We start from the raw sequence: 23,497 nt of genomic DNA, 5'->3' as shown, positions 1-23,497 counted from the left end.
CCAGACCCTCAACACCTCAGTACTACAACACACACACAGACACACACACACACACACACACACACACACACACACACTGACTGCTCTTCACTGATGCTGTGTGCTGAGTTAGACTGTAGATGACTGACAGGCAAGGGATCACTCAGGTGTTCCCTCATCTGTGGGGGCATGACGAGATATCTGTGACTGGATGTTGCCTTGTTTGACAGTCCTTTTGAAATAATGAGCAAAGCCTTGAGAAATTGATGTAAAATTGATATAGTCAAAATAAAATTCTTTAATTTGGTCTCCATCATGTTTGTATTAAATAGATTTCCATGTTATACAGTCAAGTTTTTTAATGAAAAATATTTTTTAATCTGATGGATCTTAATCAGAGTTAAAACAGACTACTGCAAATTCCGTTTTCCAGTTAATCCAACATGTAGTTTCCATTTATGCTGCTTCAGTACGTTCAAATGGCATGTGCAGGCCGTAGAAAGTAACAATATATATATACGATATTATTGCAACATTTACTGTATATAGAAAAGTCAATATGGGGTGTGGAGCAAGGCAAAAAAGGCCAAATAAGACTGAACCTCTATAATGTGTGTGTGTGTGTGTGTGTGTGTGTGTGTGCATATATGAAACATATGTATATAAAAAAATAAATAAAAATCTTAAAAGCATTGTTACCGCATGTCAAGTTTCCAATATACACATCGTAAACACAAAAAAGTGTTCACAGCTAAAGAGCGCAAACAAGAGGCTCTTCCTCAGAGGTTGTTTCAGGGCACAATTGTACAACGTTTCAGAATAGCGTTGCGGCTGCTGAGTTTAGCGTGGCAATTTTCGCAAACAAACACTCAAAGTGTGGGTCAAAAACGTGATATTACCCTTGAAGACAGACTGAAGGAAAGAAATCATTCGGATTTGAGTAAACAGGACATTGAGTCGTCGAGGTAACCTTGAAATGTATGAAAGGGTTATACAGGCCCCAGCAGTCAATGGAGTTTGAGTTCAGCCTATCACATGAATGCTGGCGGGTCAGGGTAGGTGGATGATAGTTGCTCTTCATGTCAAGCATACAAGGCTTGAGCGGTAGTAATGTTTTTTTTTTTTTTTTTTTGGCTCCTCTAGCCTTGCCCCTCTGTTACAATGATAACATCAACTGATACAGAATTGGGAGGTGAAGTGTACATGTTTTGTCAGCTTGAATTTGCTATGTTTACAAGGTGCCGAGGGGAACACGGGTTAAATGAGGAAGTTGGAGCAAGGAAAGTAGAGAAAGAATAAAAGAGAGAGACAGAGAAAGAGAGAGAATGTGAAATTGAACGATACAGGGACAGATAGAGGGAAGAAATGGGGAAAAAAGGCATAAGGCAAAAGGAATGAGAGTGCTGCCTGCGCTGATTACCTGACTCCACTGCTGTGCCATGCGTCTGTGTGGGCTGTGCCCTGAACCTACGCCAGCTGATTAACCCAGCACCGCTCCACTCCCCACAAGCACCCTCCACTGTCTCTGCCACACTGCATAATCAAGCAGCCCAGGGTTGGGAGGTGCAGAGGAGGCCGCTCGGTCGTGCCACCCTGGCGCTTGGTACCGGACCACCCTTATACGCCGACTGCAACTCTGCCTGGGGCTGGACATGCTGCAGAGGGATGAGAAATTGGCACCGTCGACATTCCTGCCCATTGTACCGCATTCCTGACTTTTCATTTTCAGGAATGTCAGTGGCTCTCCGGAGCCAGACACGCGTCTATCGTTCTTCCCCACTGTACTGCGCTATGTTATCACGCTGCTCTTGACTGCAGCTCGTTTTTCCACGATAGGCATATGTGTTGGATACGGGAGCGTGTTGTGTTTATTCTGTTCGTGTTGGCTATAAGGCCAGGTTTGTCAGGGCTTAAATCGGAGCTAACTGATCCCGGGTTAAAGGCTGCAGCTTCTGGCTGCGTAGTTACCTTCTGCTTTCTCAGACTCCACAAACCATAATTAACACTACCTTCTGTCAGATGTAAGCCTCCGCCATGGCCCATGTGCTGAGTACACACACACGCTCTGTCTCTCGCTCTGTTGCTATCGCTCTCACTCAAGCCCTCTCCCATTCTTCTCCCGTTTTCCTGCGTGTCTCTCTTTGTGCACAGGGAGCACTCAGCCAGTCAGCCAGAGACAGGACCCTTAGTTAAATACTAAACCATACACAGGTGGGACTGAAAAACAACAACAGCTCAAGACAGGACGCAGATTTACGATGGCCCGAGGCACTCAGCTGAGAATAGGTCTCCACTAGAAAATGAACAAATTACACAGCAGTCACCCTAACACAAATGTACACTCAAAAGCAATTTGAGAAATTACAGTTGGGAGGTTTCTCTGTGTAGTCTCTGTAGATGAAAAGTAGAGCCTGAGCACATTATGGCTATGCCCTATGAAAGTGTACCTCATCATTTCATCTCAATTTTTCACTTGTCATATCTCATTTACCGGAACAGCTAGCTCTGTTGAAGTTATAGAAGCTGCTGTATGAAAGCCAGAGAGGAGTCATTTGATATAGCCAAATCGCCCTGAGCTGCAAAAAACCTAGCAATCTCTACATTTGAATGGAGTTAAAAAAAAAAAAAAAAAAAGTCAAAAAGCTCAATGGAGCTCTGACAGAACACAGAAATACAAATCTCATCCCTTATCACCGTCCCTCCCGACTTTTGTTTTCTTACAGGAATCTGACAGCAATAAAGTATGTTCCCTGTACTCCTTCCGGAATAATTCCACTTCCCCACACAAGCCCGAGGAGGCGGCCCGGGAGCGAAGTGACCTGCTGAGCGGATCAGCGTTTGGAACTCCTGAGCGTCGCAAAGGAAGCCTGGCAGACGTGGTGGACACACTGAAGCAGAAGAAGCTGGAGGAGATGACAAAGACAGAACAAGACGGTAAACTCCCCCTGTTCCTCTGTGTGTGTGTGTGTGTGTGTGTGTGTGTGTGTGTGTATTGTTTGGGGGCTGGGCTTGCAAATGCATTTTTTGCTAAGTGAGCTACTCTTCCAAAGCTTTCCCTCTCTCCTTCTGTAATTTCTAGCTTCCTGTCTGTCTGCCTCTTTTCTCCTGTATCTCTCTCACACACACACACACACACACACACACACACACACACACACACACGCACGTAGGCACACACCCAGCCTGGGAGGACTGACGTTACAGTGTTTCCAGTTTGTTCTGAACCTCTTCCAGTGTGACAAAGACTGTGTGGCAGAGCACCTCAGCATAAGTGTGGTCTTCTGTTCATGCCAAGGCAAACTCCTAGACTATAAAACGCATGCTGTTGACTCGGCGCCAGGAACATTACCTCTTCATTTTGCTACACAGAACACTTTTCACTCAGCGCAGTTATTCATCAAAGTTTTGCTACCCACAAACAACTTAAGCCCTCCTGATGGATTTTACCTGTTTCACATGCCTAATTAATTCATCTTACTCACCACGCCCTGGGAATTTCAGATTTTTCCACACCGGAGCATGCGGAAGAAAATCCCTTTCTCTTTCGATAAGACTGTTAGGTCTGTGTCACATATCTGCACCCCCGTTTCACCCTGTTTGGCTCCCCGAGTCTCCCTCCCACAGCCTGCAGTCTATCAAGAGTACAGCAGAAAAACAAATATTTGAAAGAGCTGCTGAAACACATCCCCCATTCTTAATTAGGGCTGTAGTAATATAACTACATCCAATCAAATGTTAGACTCCCTTGGGAATGCATGTGTCTCATTTAGTGTCTGGGGAGCTCTTAGCTTAAGCACTTCATCAGACGAATAAATTAGACCTCTGTTAGCCTAAAAATAATTTGCCACTTCTTTTTTAAGTGTTCGTTTGGTGATCGTTGTATCAGAGCATCACAGGCCTCGCACTAGATAATGTTCAACCCCCGTCATTTTTTAGCCGTGTGCTGATACGGGGGATACTGATCGTTTTTGGTGTGATTTATGAAATATCAAACGGAGAAGAGACTTTACTTATCTGAATGCTCAAGAAATGGAGATAATTTGGGAACCTGAAATGTTTGGATTATTGAAAATACAGCAAAATTACCGGGCTAAAATTAATCAAAGCTTATCCAAAATGTGAAACGTGCTTGTACACATGCTGCCAAAATGCCCTCTGCAGTCTTATTTATGCATACTGCATAAACACCAAGACAATTCCTGCAATTAGTGTAGCGTTTTCTTTTCTGTTTTTTTTTTTTTTTTTTTTTTTATAACACCAGTTTTCACTCCTTATGCCTGTAGTTTAAATGACATGTTGTATACTGTCTACACTTTTTGTTTTCATTTACATAACAGTGACAACGTACAGTTCAAAACACAAACTTACAAGACATTTGATGCAGTCCAGTCCTTGGCTTTTCCCATACCTTTTTATAAATAGGGCACGCCGGCTGATTTTATCAAAAGACATGATTTGATTTAAACGCAAGCACACACACACACAAACACACACACACACACATTAAAAGTCTCATCCTTAAAATTCTAAATCATGTGATAGGATGGAGATCTAAGAATATATTTTACGTGCGCCTTGTTTCTGGCGGGCTTGATATCCGAGGCGGACTCGTCAGTGCTCTCCGCGGCGAAGGCAGGCGTTATGGTAATGAGCCCCAGCTGGTGAAGGCTGGTTGTTGCAGTAATTTAAATGGTCAAGTGCAGCTTGTAATCCAGGGCCGTATGTTAGTGCAGGGAGGAGAGGGTGCTTTAGAGTGCCATACAGCTGTTTTAATCTCCTGTTAATAATAGAGACTTGGTCTGCCTCATGCCCTGTGCATCACCACCACCAAAATAAACTCCCTTGTTGGAGGAAATTAGTTTCTGAGCAGGGAACGCAGAGGAAGACAAGAGGCTCACAAAGTTCAGTATGTTGTCCCTAAGCTGCAGGAACTGAGAGATACTCTATCCTTGAGAGCACTTGAGGAAGCTTCAGTGGTGATGATCAGTGATTACTGTAAAATGGAGGGAGAGGGACTCTTAAGAACCGCCAAGGGAAAGGTGGCGACCTTTGTTTTTTTTTTTTTTTTTTTTTCCCTTATGTCTTTGTTTAAGTAGAGAGGCCCAGTTGGTTACTGAAAAGGGGCAGGATTAACCCATTAAAGAACATACAAGAAGGTTGGTACCACCATTTGTTGTCTTAATGACGCAGCTAATGTGACACAAAGAGCAGATGAGCTAAATATATCGCTTATCTAAGCCTGATATTACAGGACAACTGTTGTGTCTAATTCTGCTGCTTTGGTGCCTGCCTGCTTGGGATCACGGAGGCCCTCAGAGACACTTCACCATATGCCGCCATTCTTGTCGGGGCTCCCTGCTCTGGACAAGATAGCTTATTGTCCTGATGGGCTGAGGATGACTGTGATGACCTCCGGGGTCGAGGGCATACAAATGGTCTCAGAGGCTCGTATGCTCTTTACACAGTACATTACCCATCTAGGGAATGTGCGGTGAAATCCTGCTTAATTAGTGTAAGGTGTTTATGCTAGTTTTTTCCCCCCTGTGGCTAGTGCTAGTACTAATACCACTGGAATTACCTGTATTATTAATAGTTAGTATGCTGGATGTTACACTGTACTTTGGATGGATTTTTATTTCACAGTCAGTTTGAAAACAACTGAAAACAATAACAACAGCAACAATAATAATAATAATAATGATAATAATAATAATGATTATTATTATTCGTAGTAGTAGTAGTAGTAGTATGTAGTAGTATGCTCAGTGTCAGTGGCTGTGTATTGGTGTTTTCCCAAATAGCTGTCTTGTTCATATTGTTTCCCTAATCTCCCCATGGGAATAAACAAGCAAAAACAATTAATAATAACAACAATAATAATAACAATACTGCTACTACTTGAGCAGGTCTGATCTGCCTCCTTTCGATTAAAAAAAAAAAAAAAAAAAAAAAAAAAAAAGACTGCCAGTTTTCTGCACAGTACCAAGATGCAACAAGCACATCTGAACAATAGTGGCAATGCACAGTACTGTACCTACCATCCCTCCATCCTTCCATCCCCATATCTTTGTACCCTTTCACCCCCTCTTTCCCTCCACCCTGCCTCTCCATTTCTGCTCCTTAAAGTGCTTTAAGTGCTTGTGACTGTGCTAATGAATGAATATGTCCTCCCAGCAGAGAGCACCGCATTTAGCTGAATAGTCACCTTTGCTGTAAAAGCACTATTAGGCCCAGTTGCCAGCAGGGCTAACGATTGTGCCCCATGTTTATTTACAAGGTATTGTAAATGCATTATTTATGGATAAGTCTCCAGACAGCACTTGTCAAGAGTTAAAAATGTCAGTATAAAGTATTAGGGGAAAAAGAAAAATAGCCACCATTATAAAAAGCCAAGGTGACCTTGATTTGATTCACATGCAATTAGAACAGCTTTATATAATGCACTAAAGTATGAATCAATACTGTGCAAGTCAACACAGAAATACTTTGTGTGTTGAGTCTTTATGATCGTCCCCAAGACAAGGACGAGTAATTGGGTTTCAGTTTCATGTCTTAGCTTTTAGGGATTTTCCTTTGGCTTAGTAGCTACTTGTTGAGTCCTTGCCAGCGCGACTGGCATTGAATTTGATTTGCATGCAGTTATGATTTCCTTTTTTTCATCTTTGTGTCTATTGAGTGGTGTGCTGACTCTGAGGCTGAGGCAGCATTACATTCTCTTGTTGGCCCGCTGAGCACAATGCTCAGCGGGCGGCGTGTAGAAAAAAACAAAACATGCATAAACAGAGATGATCTCAATCCAATAACAATATAATTGCAAAAAAATTAAATGTATTAACAGTAATTTATGGTCAATTTGTTTCTGTGAGTAACACACATACACCCATATGCACACATCTTGGGGTCCCCTCACTGATTGGGCCTCAGCAGCCATCATGCTTTGCCAATTCTAGTCAGCGGTCCAGTATTGCCAATAGCTCTGGCTGCTGGTTCAAGCTTGTTATCTTGTAATCCATGCTCCGACCCCAAGCTAGACTGAATTACATCATTACATCTACAGTAACAGACACGAGTTGTGGAATGAGGGAGCCGACTTTTCGGTGCTAGCCAGGAACATTAGGCTGAAACATGCTGCATAAACACACAACATGTTTTCCTTGTGATGTTGAGGTCTCTTACTGCTCGGTCCAGCAAATCTTTTAAGATTGGCACACTGAGTCCAGCATCACAATACACAGAGTGTCTCATTTCAAGGCTTGTTGAGAAAGAAAGTGGTGCATGTGATCCAGGGCTGCCCAGCCTGCGAACAGGTGTGGTCTCATTCTGACCGAAACATGTGACCCTCGCTGACCTGAAACATGTGACGCACTAAACAGTTGTTAAAGTGACAAAGTGTGGACTTTTCCCCGAGGCCATAATCTAATCTGTTTCCATCCGAGAGCCAGTCGGACAGACAGACATATACACACGTAGACAAAGGCAGACCAAGAGACACAGATGAAGACAGAGGATGCCCTTCCTAGAGACTCCAGCGTGTCAGAGTGGATACAGCAGATACCCCTGCAGAATAGGCGACACCTGGTTCCATGACACGAGTCATGGTTAATTACGTTAGCAAGGGGAAGCCACAGAGGAGGCATTTTAGAAGCATTTTCAGCCAAACCTACTTCCCAGTTTTATCTGAAGTAGAGGAAAATTAACTAAAAAAGTATGCAGAGGCAGGTGACCTACGCATTGCTTGTGATGTTAATATATAGATATCGTACCTCTCCCCCATTCTCATTCTCTCTCTCTCTCTCGTCTGCCACCCCTCTTCCTATTTGTAAGCGTAGTCCCTCTGGCCAGGTTGTGTATTACCACAGTATAATGACTCTGTGCACTAGGGTGAGTGTGGGGGAGCGATCAGCATTGTGCGAAGCCCCAGGTCATTATCCTCTATTACGACAGGCCACGTAATGAGATTCAGGGATGGGTGAAAGCTTTGGAAGAGAATAGGATCAGCTCTAAGCCTTTGGTCTGATTAACACTGATGAACTCTTGACTCTGTTGTAACACTGTTCCCTGTCAGTGTCACAGCCCCTGCTGACTCTACATGGAGGCGCAGAGGAAATTGGCTGCAGGTGCTTGATGGCATGAATGGATTTATTTTGGAGAATACAGCAGCATTTTATGGGTAGCTTATATCATTTCATTCCACAAAAAAGACCATTTTGAAATGTTGTCTAAATGCAGCTGATTTAATAGAGGCTTTTTCTTTATGGTACACAGGTTTTATATTTTAATTATTATATTTTTGGTGAATTAGGGAGAGTATACTCATATAATATTGCACCATATATACTGCAATGTGTGCTATACAAATACCCCCTCCCCCAAACACACCAATGGACTTTCTCCCCTCCTTTTTTAGTTCCCTCCTTTCTTCCCTCTCCTCTCATCCCAGCTGCCATGTCATCTGGTTCTGCTTTATCCCACCTAATTAATAGGAATCTTTGTTATAATGATCTGAGCATGAGCCTCTGACTCTATGCATATGCAATGAGGACTGGAGATCCAGTTGCCTTCCTAATGCGCCGGTTGCAGGTTTTGAGGCATCCTTCAAACGCATAGCTCTACCCTCCTTCTAAGTCTCGCCCTCCTGCTGGACAATGTCAAGCCAGTTTCCTCCTGGCAGCGCGCACACTGGCCAAACATCTGTCAAACACCAGCATTTCTCCCCGTGTTTCTCCGGTGCCCCCATGTTCCTCCCCTCCTTTAATAATCTGTTGTCTATTCTGTCTACATGATTCTAACAAGCCACTGATCATGATGCAAGTAGTCTATTTGATCGAATAACTGGTGTATGTGTGTGTGTTCTCACTTGCATCTACACACTTACATGTGTATATGTCTGAGGCTGCCTTCCTATGTCCGTGTGTGTGTGTGTGTGTGTGTGTGTGTGTGTGTGTGTGTGTTCTTTCTTGGCCTGTGGCATGGTGTGCCAGCCCAGCGGAGCAGTGCTCTGGTCTGTCACTTTTGTTTGAATAGGTAATGTAGATCTGTTCAGGCTGAAGAGACATGAGCTGGAATCGCTTGTTAGGACACATGATCAAAAGCGGCTCTCTGCTCTCTGCCAATCAACCCTCTTGTCACCCTGTGAAGCAGACGTTAAATAGATTTTTCGGCTGTACGCCGCGGGCAGCCTGCCAGCCTGACATGTGAACTTTCACAAAAAGATACCCGGCCCGTCACTCCTCCCTTCCTCTCTCAATCTCGCCTTCCTCTCCTCTCCTCTTCCTGCTCTGTTTCTTCTCCCCTCCTTTTTCTCTCCTCCCCCTCCATATCACCCCCCCCACACACACACACACACACACAGCCCCCCTCCCCATTGCTCTCCTTTGCCCTCTTCTCACCCTCACCTCTTCCCTCCTCTTATGGTCCTTTTCTCTTCTCCCTCTCTCTCTCTCTCCGTCTCCCTCTCTCGCACTCTCACTCACTCTCTCTCTCTCTCTCTCTCCTGTGACAATGTTGCTCCTCTGCCAGGCTGAGATCAGAGCCCAGGGCTAAATGGAATGGCTCTGTGTTGGGAATACGGGGCACGGAGTGTCTGGTCCGCTGCTGAATTATGTATTTAGTATCTGCTCCAAAACAAAGCCCTCACATAACACAGGCACAACCCCGTAGGAGATGACTGAAGCAGTTCACAGGTTTCACTTTACAGTAGCATACATATAGGTTTTGTTGCCCCATTCCCTTTCTGCTCACTCGGTCATTCAGATGACAAAACAAGCAGCTGCTTCTTCAATGTGCCATTCTTTGCATTCAAGATCACCTTCCCCAGTTCTCATATTCCGATTAGTCAACAGTAGCAACTGCTGCGGAGCATTCCAGGGGCCATCTTCCCGGGTTTCAGCTGTTGAGTGTGTCCCCCTGCACCCAGGCTGCACAACGCTTCCATTGTGATCCCGGCTCACTAGCTGCACAGGAACCTCTTGATAGGAGGAAACGGGTGTCTTGGAGAGACAAATCACAGCCAGGATTGCACAGAGGCTTGTTTGTCTTTGCACATACACACACAGACACACACACACACACACACACACACACACACTGGTAATAGGTACGTCTGCATCAACTGCATCTAATCTGAGCTGCATATAAACTGAGTCAATGACATCACTGGTTGATCAATAGCGTTTTGTTATTGCTTCGGGATATCCTGGAGCATTCTCTTTCCTGTTCTAAAAACAATAGTTTTGCATGTATCTTTGTGGCAGCATGTAAGCGATTACATCAGCAGAAGTTGGTGAACGGCCTGCGTGTTTTATGTGACACCTCAGTGTTCAAAGGGGTACAGAGAGGGTGAAACGCTGACATATAAGAAGGCAGAAGCCATTAATGCTACTAAATTTGTCATTGTGCTGTGGAGCCCAGAATCTGGAAATAGCGGTGTCCTATATGCACATGAAAGGAGAATGAGCAGAGATGGATATGGACGGGCTTTATGGAATCAGAGGTGGTGGTGGGTGGGTGGGCTGAGGTGATCAGAACAGGACAGAACAGGCTATTCTACAATAGGATGGGGTGCAAGGGGAGGGCGCATGTGTGAGCCTGTGTGTGTGAGTGTGTGTGTGTGTGTGTGTGTGTGTGTGTGTGTGTGTGTGTGGGAACGCATGCAGTGGGGTTACACTGGGAGACTTGTAGTGTGCCAGCGCAGTATCGCTGTCCCAGCTCTGGCATTCAGCTCCCAGGCATTCTCCACACATAACTTGACAAAAGAGCTGGTGTCATCTGACCAAGGATCAAAATAGTGTCAGTGTAACTCACACCCTGGGCACAGACGGCCTCTGTGGCCTGCTAATGATTTCAGAGCACATTGCTGGCTTGTTCTATAAGACAGAGGTACGTCAGCCATCCAGCCTTGACACAAGCAAACATGACAACTAACGTTGATGCAGCCTATTAGCATATTTGCATTGTTTTCCCACCTAACAGTGAACATGAATGTTTTACATCCAACTTTGATGCGTTGCCTCTTGAACAAAGAGACTGTTTAATCACTAGTGATGAAACAGATGTTTCCTCCCACTCGTGCCTTTTCTTTCTCCTTGTTCAATAACATTATGCATGTGCCAGGAGATGAGATGAGGATGTCAGAAGAAACGAATAGAAATGTGTTTTATTGCACTGCAAAGCCTGAGTGCCAATGATTGTAATTATTCGATGAACGCCATCTCTCTTTAGGAGCGCCCCCAGTATAATTTTAAGCCTGCGCCGGTCGAGTGGTTAATACAGTATGCTCTAACACCCTGTTGTCTATTACATATCATGAAGCTTCAATGATGGGTAAAAGTTATGGAATTAGGATTAATGATTTGCTGGGGTGGTTTTTATTGTAAATCTCATCTCACTTAGTATAATATTGCAATTAACAATTTGGATAGCGAGACACTATACAATCTTTTTACTTATATCACCTTCTTCACGGCATGCCACCTTCCTCCATCCTTTTTCTTTCTCTTTCTCTGGGTGGCACTTTGTTTGACAAAGTCTATACTGTAAGCCTGTTGTTAGCTTCCCCAGTGTGAGCTGGGCCAATGAGCTCAGTCACACATGAGAAGCGAGTTTCTCCATCCTTGCCCAGCAGGTCTCAGTCCGCATGGCTCTGTATCCCACAGAAAGAGAACGGGCTGATTGAAAAGAAAAATACGGCTTCTATTGTTGCTGAACCATTCTTGAACAATAGGGCATTGAGGCGCTTTTCTGTGGGCCAGTGAAGGGGGACTTTCTCGAAGTTCGAATGCTTAACCTTTAGAAGTGCTATGGTTACTTCATCATCTCTTCCTCCACTGGCCAGGCAAGAATCAGAAATGGCTACTGAATAGTATTGTGTCTGGAAAAGTATAGAAATTCAATGAAAAAAAAAAAAAAACTTTCTGAGTCATTTACACCTCGCTTATGAGTATCATTTTCTCCTCAATTGTGTTAACTTATTTATCATATTGTGAATTCTGGTATGATGATACAATTTGAGCTCCCAGATGACTGCAAAAAGATTACTACCAATCATTTAGTGACTGAAGCTGAAACTTTTGAACAATATGGGCTGTTTTTTTTTTTTTTTTGCGCATGCTCACCCGGTGAAAATTACTTTGTTTGTCTTTGCCTGCTCTGTGCTGCAGCTCAGAGAATGGAGGACATAATCTAAAAATAGTGACCTTTGGACTTGCCATCGAGTGAGCAATGTGTGTGCATCCTGAACTCTGGCATCTTAGTAAACAGAGCCGGCTGCAGGATTCGATAAACAGCTTTAATTGCTGTTTGAAACTGAGAATGCCAAACTGCAGGAGTAAAATTTAATTACCCCCTTACTGCGATTTTTTTTTTTTTTTTTTTTTTTTGCTCTCTCCCAAATTGTCATTTACTTTATATTAAACTAAAATTAGAATGTATCATACAATTTGAGAATATCCACTGTAAGGGCAGACCCCCCCCCCCCCCCCCAATTCACACATACACACACACACACACACACACACACCATACGCACACACTGAAGAGATTCAACACATTTACATTATGCCCAGCAATTACCCAAAGTATATTATGTTCTGCTTACTCCTGTAATATGTGCCTCTTTTTATATCACATCTTATGGTTCAGTCTCTAAGGCACATCCTAGTTGCCCAGCGTTTATGATGAAATAAAGTTTGGGTGTCTATACCAGACACTTGGCTTCACTGCAAATTTTAATGCATTCATGTGGATCCTATTAGTCTCTTTTTGTCCTTGTAGAGTCAGGCACCCATTAATTTAGTAAATCACACTGAACAGCCATGATCACAGTACTCCACGTTTTCTTCACACTTCTATTAATTTAACATAGATGAATAAATGTGAATGTTTTGGAGCATTGATTAGCAGGCGAGTTTATATCTGACAGTTAAATTGCAGGGTACCCAACAAAAAAATCTCTCCAATGCAAGGTACCCAGTAATTTAATTTTTGTGTGAAATTATTATAATTTATTACAGTGTGTGGACCCTAATGATTACTGACATCAAATGCAAATTATAAATTGAAATTAAGTCCACATATTTCTCTTGTAATGTTCATTTTCACAAGTGTTGAACCGCTCATCAGCACCGACTGAAGCTTCCAGTACAAGTAATGTGTACTTTTCATTCTTGTAAGCCTAATACTGAACACACACACACACACACACACACGCGCGCACACACACACACACACACAAACAGAATCTGTCTCTCCTCCTTTCTCTCACTGTCTCTCACTCTTATTGTATCACAGTTATGAAATAAATTAACCAATGTAGTACTAGAGATATATTTTTTTCAAGGCACTTTACTTTTTTAGAGGCTGGAAATTATGAAAAAACGTACACAATGGTATAAAAAAAACCACCATGAGTTTGGAATAAATTAAGTGCCTATCATGTGTTTTTATCTTGCTCCATCTTAATAAAGGCTTCAGTTGTCTCTGACCTTGTCTGATTCTATCTTTCAACATTCACTATTTGGTCTCCCTTTTTCAAATCAAAATGATGATTGTATTTCTGTTGAAAGTACAGTGAATTATATGGACAGCCTCATTCAAAAGACTCCCTTTGGAGCCTGAATAGGGACTTTAGAGCAAAGGAGAGAGGAGAGGGAACGAAAAGTTAATTTTGCTATCCAAGCATTTAATGGTCCTAGTTCTTAAAAGTGACCTTGTGGGGTAGAGAGTGGAGCAGCACAGCAGCTCCTTCCAGCTGCACACATGGCATCCATCGGGGGCACAATCACGCACAGTCCCAACACCTCAGGCTCGGACATATGTTGAGTTTTATTTCATTCTTCTGACATTAATCCTATTCACCAGCTGTTCTGCCAGCTGCCACTCTCCGGCTTAAGGGGAGATTGCAGTTTTGGGGGCTCTGAGTACTGGTTTATCTTGGCTCCTCATCTTCTCCTCACAAAGTTTTGATTGGATTTTTTTTTCTTCCCTTCTCTCTCCTTACTTCCAGGTTCCTTGACTTGTATACTTCACTGCTATCTTTCATTTTCTTACAACTTCTTTGCTGTTGTTTTCCCCCTTTCTCGTTTGTGTCGATAAGAGGGGTTTAGGCATTTCAGGGCAGAAACCAAGGTTTTTTTCCTGACAAGGCAATGGCCTACCAATTTGCAGTACATTCTCTTCAAATATATTTATAATTCACACACAGTCTTACATATAGACATTACTATCCCATAACAGTCCAGATGCCTACTCCTATGGTGCGAGGTATAGTTGGCACTGCCCTGAGTGTGGTGGCACTCACCAGCCAGCCTCTCGTCTGTGTTTCAATTTCTCCGGCTCTTTCTCTCAACAATGGATTTGAAAAGAATCACAGTGCTGAAACCTTCTCACCCTACAGCCATCTAGTAGCATTTCCTTAGGATTAGCCGGGACATGGCCTCAGCCTGTACAGTTATGATTATTGACATATTGGGTCTGACATATTTCACATTTATGTGCATTGTCTGGAAGCATATCCAAGTGTTCTCAATGTCATTTCAGCTGAAGTACGGCCGAGCAGTGCGCGAGCAAGGGCTGCAATGAATTGATCATTGCTCACTGCTCACTTTAATAATTCAAGGCTGATTGCCACAGAGTGCCGCAGTAAAATGGATTGGGAGAGGTCATATGCTGCTCAGCTCGGGAGGTGAAGCCTCTTGGGGACGGTTAATTCATATATGCTTGATAGACACTTGTCCTATTTAGAGAGGTCAGGGTGCTGTGTGTGTATAAGGCTTCTCAGAATGGCCAGGTCAACTCTGTCGGATTAGCACCTTGGTCAGTGCAGATAAGGGCAAGGCGGGGCAGAAGCTCCTGGGCACGTAGGCCATCCCTTCTGGTTCTTTCACTGCCGTTTCAGGAATACAGTTAAAATACTTTGAAATGTTTCCTTTTTAAACCCTCTTGTCAGGCAGTGTGTAATATATTACACTCCTGGATTTTGATTTATTGTGTCCAGGTATGCCATGTGACTTTCTGCACCTTATTTCACAACCTGTGACAGAACAATCTAACAGCAGGATCATCTAATTGCAGAAATGCACTGCCAGCAGCATAAATGCAGGGAATAAAATTATGTTTACCGGGAAATGCAAACATCAAAGACACTTACCAGATGGAAATCACATTGAAGTGAATTTCTTCCTTGAGTGCAAACTATTGCGTGCACTAGAGTGCTGGTGCATTATCAAGTCACTGAGCCCAGTTTCCATAAACCGAACTAAGTCCTCTAGAAATGACAAGTCGTTGATCCCATCAGGAAAGCCCTCCACTGACCCCTGACCCTTTCCGGAGACTAGCGACTGATCACTCCCCTCCATGTAAGCAGGCACACAGACAGGAGGTGGTCAGGAAGGAAGGAAGGAAGGAAGGAAGGAAGGGAGGAAGGAAGGAAGGAAGGAAGGAAGGAAGGAAGAAAGAATCAGAGTAGATGGAATGTAGCTGTCCTCTGTCGCAGCCTCAGATGAAGAACACCTCGCCCAGGTTACTTTGTATTTATAGCAGCTGTTTACAAGGCCAAATGACTGTTAGCGGACAGTCTAACAGGTGACTAACCGAGATGTTCACCAAGTGGAATAATGAGTAGTATTGGGTGTCAATTAAAGCAAGCCTGCCACAGGGTGCAGGTGCTCCACAATGCACTGACATGTCTCAAGGAGCTGGACCTCTTCATCCATGCACGCCAGCACTAGCAATTACATATTTAACAGCTGGAATTATTTAACTGCACCAAAAAGTCCTCTGGAAATGATAGAGGTTATTAAGACTGTTGACAAGGAGGAAAGGTAATTGCCTGAAAATGAGTGACAAGGTACTGTTGTGCTCAGAGTGTTGTGTGTTTTTTTTTTTTCTTTCCCCCAGCTCCCTCTTTAGCGTTTGCATTGTGCAGCATCACCCGGGTGTGTAACCTATTGCGTTCCGATTGCTCCCTTGCAATTAGTGCCCTTTTTGTCCTCACTTCAATAACGCCATGATTATGGAGACTTCAGGAGTATTTGCAGCATCCAACAGCTGTTGTCTCAGGGACTACCGCCTGAATGACAAAACATGTTTTCTCTCTGCATTTCACTTCCCTGCCTGCCTCTTGTAATTATTATGTTTTATTTGCTGTGATGATGGGGTCTTGTTTTTAGTGTCTCTGTGATTAAGATATTCAAAGGACTCCTTGGAGTGTATCACAGTCATTTTCTTTTTTATCAATCTCGACTTTTGATTTGTTTTCTGTGCAGCAGAGAGTGGTTGTGAAATTACACTTCAGCTTATCATTGTCTGACTGAGATTCTGGCAGTTTTGTCTCTGAGAGATCGAAATTTATTCACGAATTTAAAAAATATACTTTATATAGCACAGAATGTAGGAGAATGAAATTAAAAGGAAGGGCTTTTTGAGCTGTTGATAGCATTCAAGTCAATTTCAGTTTAATTTATTTTAAAAACTTGTGCAAATACTTTTTACATGTGGCATCATGCAGTGAGCTAAATATAATGAATTGTTGACTTCATGCAGATGAAGAGTCAGTGCATTTTTTCGGGCTGTAGAAAAGAGATCTGTACTATTTTCAAACTATTGCAAACAGATATTGCATAATGCATTGCTTAGTTCACACCTTTTAGTTTGAAAGTCTGATTATCATAGCTTAACAGAGCATTAAAAACGTGCACACTACAGTAGCTACTATATGGTTCCTTGGCACGATCTCAAAGCACAAAAACACATTTTTCAGCTCCCACTTACATGTAGTACTTTAATGAATATTTGTGCCTTTATGGCAATTCCCCATTGTTGTAGTAGCAGCTGTAGTTGTAATTAATTTTAGATTTTATTTTCAGTCATGAGTTCAATGTCAGCTGTGTTCATTTTCAGATTGCTACATTTTCCTGAGCTTTTGCTTTTCAGAAATGGTGTCTTTTTTAAAATCCTTTTTTTCATTTCTAGATCGTTCTTACGACTTCAAATTTAACACTGTCAGAATTATCACCATGGAATATAATTCTTGATCTTTATTTAATTTCAGTTACTTTCCGAGAATGAGATGATGGTTTCAGTTTACTTCCATGTTTTGACATTCCTCGGTTTCCTTATTTAGTATAATTTTTAGCATTAGTTATCTATTATTAAACTACAAACAATTGTACAAAGTGTGCTTCAACAAAGGAGTAACTCAATTTCAAGCTTACTTAAAGACTCCAAACCCCATTTCCTCTCTGCCCAGGCCCTTCACAGCTAACAGCATTGTTTCCCTATTTGCCTCATTCCCTGTTTGGCTCATTTTATAAGGCCTCTGCGTTCTGAGGAGGAAATTATTTATATGGCCAGTGTCAGTTGATCATTGATTTGGTAATTACATGTTTCCCCTTGAGGCTGGGACGACTGATATACAAGGCCGATGCTAAAGGGGAGGTCTCTAGTCTGTTAGCCGTGACTTATGACTACTTTGACTCTCCTGGATAGCCCTCTTTTCTCTTCCAATGGCTTTTCAACACAACAAACACTCAAACACAAGTATCATCTTCCTCCAGGGAGAACAGCGCATGCAGTGAAACCCAGAATGGGGTGGCACACAGTCGAAACAATTTTATTGCAGACAACAGACTGCAACAAAACACCCCTCCGCTGCGTGTTTTAACATGCAATTTTTGTGTGTAGAGGCAGTCATCATGTCCTCTGAAACATGCCGGTGTGTTTTGCTGCACCGTCACATTTAGTAGATTAAACCCTTAAAACACATTTTGATATCTAAAATTTATGAAGTTTTTTTTTTTTTTTGTGCCTAAGCACGGTGATAAAATGCACTGAATCACATAAGGCCAATTTAGGCAGTCATTTGAAAATTAGGTGAGATTACCACCTATTGAAAATTATTGAAGATGTCCTTGTTTAATGTGCATTTCAATTCAAGGTTTGATTTGTTTGTGAGTGTATTTATTTGTCTCTGCTGTGTTTCCACTTAGTGATGTGAGTTAATCTACAGCTTCCAATGATCGCTTGACTGAGCCACTCAGTTTAGGGCAGCAATAAAACTGTAAATTAGCAAAAGACTTCCCCCACTAGCTTTGCCCCACAAACACAGACATTTATAGCTAACTAGCACTCAATTTAACAAAAAAATAACCTTTTACGATATAAACAATAAAACATTTATTCAGATTATGAGCTGTAAAATGTCAGGGAAAAAGAAACAGAGGCAACACGAGTTCACACGTGGAGGAAAAAAAAAAAGAGGGAGACAAGCAGACAGATAGACAGCGATCATGTCTATATTTTCATTTAACAGTCTGGAGTCTAGAGAGATGTCAGTGGTAACCTGCCTCTTAGTTCCACTACTGTGGTTTGTGCTTAACATGATATTCTGGCAGCAATGACTGCCAGGTGCTGAAAGCTGTGTTTATGTCACACATCAAGCTAGAAACACCCCCTTGTTCAGATTTATGAGGATCATTAGCTTTGTTTTTAATACAGTGAAAAAACTGTCGCCTAATCTAGCCAATTCATCTGGGCTCTAGGTGTCTCAATCCTTTTGCCTGCTCAACCACATCAATAAGATCATAGAATACCTGCACAGACAAGCTTGATACGAAAGATTACAGCGCCGATAGCTGATAAACATATTGAAGTTGGCAGCATCAAATCACTGGTGACTGTTCACTTTCTTCTGAGTGCCACTTGGAAACTCTCAGGAAAGTTGGGAAAGGATTCAGGGCATTTTTCCAGCCATACAGCACCAGCCCAAGAGAAAAGACAATGAGACCCAGACAGGCTTAGGAGTCCAGAAACCATTCTGCTCTCAATGGGAACACGTCTTGGACACATATTCCAGTAGTTTTGTCTTGTATGTTGCTATCTGCGCTAGCTGCAGAGTGGAGGGGGTCCGTGCCAGGCATGGGTCCATAGGGGCCATTGGAATCACTGGGGCTGGAGGAAGTTGGTCTGGGTCCAGTGGGGCGATCTGGGCTTGGTGACAAGCCAAGCTGTCTACTGCAGGGACGCTGGGAAAATGTAAATAAGAGCCTGATAAGGGCTATTGTTTTCATTCCATTCTCATCCCGGCTGAATGGCCTGCTCCCCAGCCACAGAGCATTTTATCTCAAGAGGGGGAGGGAGGGGGTTGGGAGTGGGGGTTGTTAGAGATTTAAGAGCCCCCATAGGAAAATAAAAATAAACTTGCTGGACTCTTCTCCTCTCTTGTTTAAGCTAATTCCCCAGTATGTAATGTCCTACTTTAAGAGGAAGAGAGCAACAAACTCTTCTTGCCACTTCTTGAATTTCTACGTCATGCGGTTTTTAATAATTGTGCTCGCCGTCCCACTGCAAACAAACCAATGTTTGATAAGAAGTGAGACCAATAAAGTGAGAGTCTTTTCATTTGAAATAAATTGTTTGTCTTTGGTGGACACAGAGTGGCTCGATTTCTAACATTCTCTCTGTCATAATCTGACAGTAATTATTATTTTGATATTAACCAGTGTTTCCATTGGCATATATAATGTCTCCAGAGAAGACAGACAGGAATTTTAGAAACTCAAATAGCATTCCTACTATTAATCTAAATTCTTCTGAGAAAAAAAAAAAAAAAAAATAGGCTGGAGAAGGGTGCTTTGAAACAAGCCAGATATCTGACTCATTTACCGTTTGCCTCGAGCACGCCTGCGCTGAAAGTTGCACCGCTTTCACCAAATCCATTTTGGGTTGCCTGTTTGTCCGTGCTGTTCGAACACTGAAAGGTGTTTGAGAGTTATTTTATAGACTAATCCAGGTCATTATTCACCTCTCCCAGGTGGAAGGCAGGGAGGACAGCGGTGCATTCCAGCTGTAGTCTCTCCTTTTGGAGGACTTGGCTGGTCGTGTCTGGCCCGGTGGAGGGGATGGAGAAGTGAGGGAGCGGCAGCACTCCTGGGAGGGAGGTGGAAGGGAGGGGGAGGACTGGAGTAGAATGGAAGCTGGCACCACATTATCTCCAACAGTTGGTGCATTCCTTAATGATCAAGTGCTGGAGCAGCATCTGTGATGAAAGTATGTGTCTATACATGTGTGTTTGCGTGTGTGTGTTTGAGGGAGAAAGAGAGAGAGCATATGTGTGCATATTAACACATGTTCCGCGTTTGTTTAATTCCCTTTCACACCACTTTAAAATTAAGCCTTTTCTATGCTTAAGGGGAAAGGATGTCATGCACTGTTGTTGTTCTGTCTATGTGAGGATTATTATTCGAAGGGAGTTTGTTGTTCCAGGAGAGGAAGCTCTCTCGCCCAGGGGTGAGGTGCAGGGAAGAGGAGCCGAGCTCTGTTACTCCCCCCTGCCCTCAGCCCCTGTCTAAAGATCTGTGATCTTTGTGCCAGGCAGGGAGTTAAAACACACACACACACACACACACACACACACACACGCAGACACACAGCCTCTTCCTTCTCCTTCTCTCAGGGTCAAGGGGACAAACTGTGAGTTGGGAATTGGAAAGTCAATAAAGCAGAAGTAATGTTATAATGACCCTGAGCTGGAGATGTCCTGTCGACCCCCACCACATCGGAGGAAGTGGACAATCAAACAAAATAGCCACTCCGCTTGATCTCTCTGAAAGCCATCCTTAAACAGGGGCACAAGAACCACCGACCCTATTACTCCCGGTTTCTCTGAAGTCAATGTGTTTGTCAGAGGGAGCTATGGTGTTTGGTTGGGGGAAGTGGAGGGCAGAGATGTTCAGAGGGATAAAAGAAACCAATGCTTGTATACATTTTAAACTGTGTAAATCTCCTCTGTGTTCGATGTCAAGGATAATAGCAGCAGAACAGGAACCATCCACAGCGTATTGCATGTTACAGGAACTTCTCTCCCTCACATTCTGCTGAACACAGGATTTTGAGAAAAAAGAAAGAAGAAAGAATCTGATGTGAATAAAAAGCACAAAAGCAAACAGTATTCACAAAGATTAGTTTTTTGCACCAAAACTATTCACAGAGTCCGGCGCCAGGTTTTCGTCATTCTCAGAAAAAGGTTTTGATACCTAAATGAAAGTGAGGAAAAAGCTTGTCGACTCAGAGTCAAATCTTCTGGTGTCTGTGTCTCTCAGGTTTGGCCCACCGCTTCCACTCACCTCCACGATACAGCATACAAATGCTGATGGGGAGAAGCTGGCTCACTAGCAATGCAGTCATCACTAATCTAGGTGATGCTACAGCAACTGTAAATACAAGGTGATAGTTTTCAGTAGAAACTCACTGTGGTTTCCCATTTTGTCAACAGTTCGCTGCCATATTAGCTCTCTTTGTCTGTAGCTGTTGCAGCTCTTGTCATATAGTTTTTTTATTCTCGGAGACCAAGGATATCAGCTCCACATCCATCTTGAATACTAGCGCTGAACACATGATCCCAAAACCTCAGTTGATTGATTGGTGAATGTTCTTTCGGCCTTTCCTAGCCTCTTGGAAAAAAGAAATCACCATGTTCCCAGGAAAAAAAAAAAGACGGATCTTTGCAGAGCCATATTTCGGGGTCAGTGTGAAGGAGTTCATAGAGATGCATTGTTTAGTTTTAAAATCTTGTTGTGCATGTTTTTTCATGCTGAAAATTTGGACTGGGTGTGAACAGACCTTCAGACTATGTGCTATAACGTGGGTCTTGTGATGACATGTTTTTTAGGCAACCTGGAAGTCACTTCACGATGGGCTCTGCTGGCAGATTTCAATTTTTTTTTTTCTGTAGTGTTTTTGAAAATTTGAGGAATTATGATACTTACATGTTTTGTTTAATGCAATAATCTCCACATGAAGGTACGGTTTGGGGATTTTAGAAATACATACAGTTAATTCAGAAAAGCAGAATGCTAACATTAACCTACAGCTGTTGGTCGTGTTCTGCTGACGTCTTGTCACCACAACTGCTAATTAGCTGTCTCTGCTAGTTAGCTACTCATCTACTAGCGACTGAGATGCTACCTCATCTAGCCTATTTCCTGTAGTCGAAAAGTTTGATAGAATCACGAATGAACACGAGATACAGCTACAGAGCAGAACACATGGCGCAGCAGAACAGGAGTACTTGTTAGCAACTTTATTTTTTAAAGCACATAACCGCTTAAAATTCTGTGGTTGAGATGTCAAAAGGTGTAATATATGGCATAGAACAAAATATCAAGCTTTCTTAGGCTTTTGTTAAATGCAGACTTATTTTCTGCATAACTCGAAAACTTAACAAGGGAAAAAAGCAGTGGAATTCTATCCAAGAAAAGCATGGTTCACTTCCGGGTTTTGAGACTACAAACTGTACCGCTCAATTGCCTCAAGAGCACATGACAACTACAATCTGAGGGGAAAAAAACACTTCCCTGAAATCATCCAGAACACTAATGTGCTTATGAATCGTGCCCTTTTGTTGCCAGCACTGTGTGCACAAATGATCCATTGACAGATGACCATTCCTCATGGTGCCCCGGGGCTATCTGGTAATGGCTGGTGTGCTCGGTGTGGTTTTTGCTTTTCGCCTCATTCTAGAGAGAACAAACACAGTTTTTGCCAATGATATCATCCTCAGGCATTGTATGAGACCCTTATGAAGATGCTGCAAATCTGCAAGAAAGATTTATATTTAGCGTACAGACATTAAAGAGGTATTCTACCAATGGAAAAATGGTCTTTTCATAAAACTGTGCTGTCTATGCATAATAGAAATATTTTTTAAATTGGTACTACTTGACCAGAGGAAAAGGGGTGTGGTTTCTCCTTTTGCTCAAAAGGTAGAAAACCTGCAACAAAAAGAATGCATTGGGCATTTTCAGGCAAAATGTGTGGGAATCTCTGTGTGCAGGCAACATGGAGGGAAGTTAAACAGGGTTAATATGCATGTACTGCCAGCACTGTAATGATACAAAGTATTCTTTTAAACTTGTTCTGAATAATTACTCATAGACTATCATTATTTGAGCGTTGAAAGTTGTGTTGTACCGTGTTTTGCCTCATCTGGATGAACAGTTGCTGTCTTGGTCTGGTGAAGATGAGACAGTTTTGTTAAGGAGACAGTGTGTCAAGGTGGCGGGGTAGAGGTTTGTTGGGGCTGGTGGTGTTTGATGGGAACAGGCTGACCCCTAAGCAGTGCAGGGATGGCGGAGGCCTGGGTCAGCTGGCCCAGTGTGTTCTTTATCAGCCACCCCAGCGACAGCATGGCAGATTACAGCCATTCCTCCACTGATTCATTGTCTGCTGGACAAATGTTAATTGTTTTCATCATTGGCAGCTATGTGAACGCTCAGACGTACCCAGTCTCACTCCTTACCTCCCCCTTAATGTCCGTCTCCGCCCTTATAGTATCCCCACAATGTCTGCCTCCCTCCTCACTCCACCCTAAACCCATCCCTCACTTGTCAAGCTGGGTCCTTTCCTTTTAATGTGCCTTCAACATTACTGATGGCAGAAAAAATACCTGTCTTTTGTGTTGCACTTACTTTCTTTAATATAGAAGTAATTTCCACAAAATACTGGAGTAACTTGGAAAAAAAAT

General features: G+C 42.8%; 1 protein-coding gene across 3 annotated transcripts in view; it reads left to right on the top strand.

Moving 5' to 3' along the window:
- sox6 (SRY-box transcription factor 6) overlaps nucleotides 1–23,497 on the top strand; it is a 120,800-nt gene that overhangs the window by 22,112 nt on the left and 75,191 nt on the right. For all 3 annotated transcript variants that reach the window (XM_030046868.1, XM_030046876.1, XM_030046860.1), the window contains one exon: nucleotides 2,703–2,913. In XM_030046868.1, coding sequence (XP_029902728.1) covers nucleotides 2,703–2,913 — 211 coding nt within the window. The remainder of the gene's footprint in view (nucleotides 1–2,702; nucleotides 2,914–23,497) is intronic.

Source organism: Myripristis murdjan, chromosome 3, assembly GCF_902150065.1.
Source record: "Myripristis murdjan chromosome 3, fMyrMur1.1, whole genome shotgun sequence".
In the NCBI taxonomy this organism is placed as follows: domain Eukaryota; kingdom Metazoa; phylum Chordata; class Actinopteri; order Holocentriformes; family Holocentridae; genus Myripristis; species Myripristis murdjan.
The sequence above is the reverse complement of the archived record's forward strand: the minus strand, read 5'-3'. Positions and strand labels throughout refer to the sequence as shown.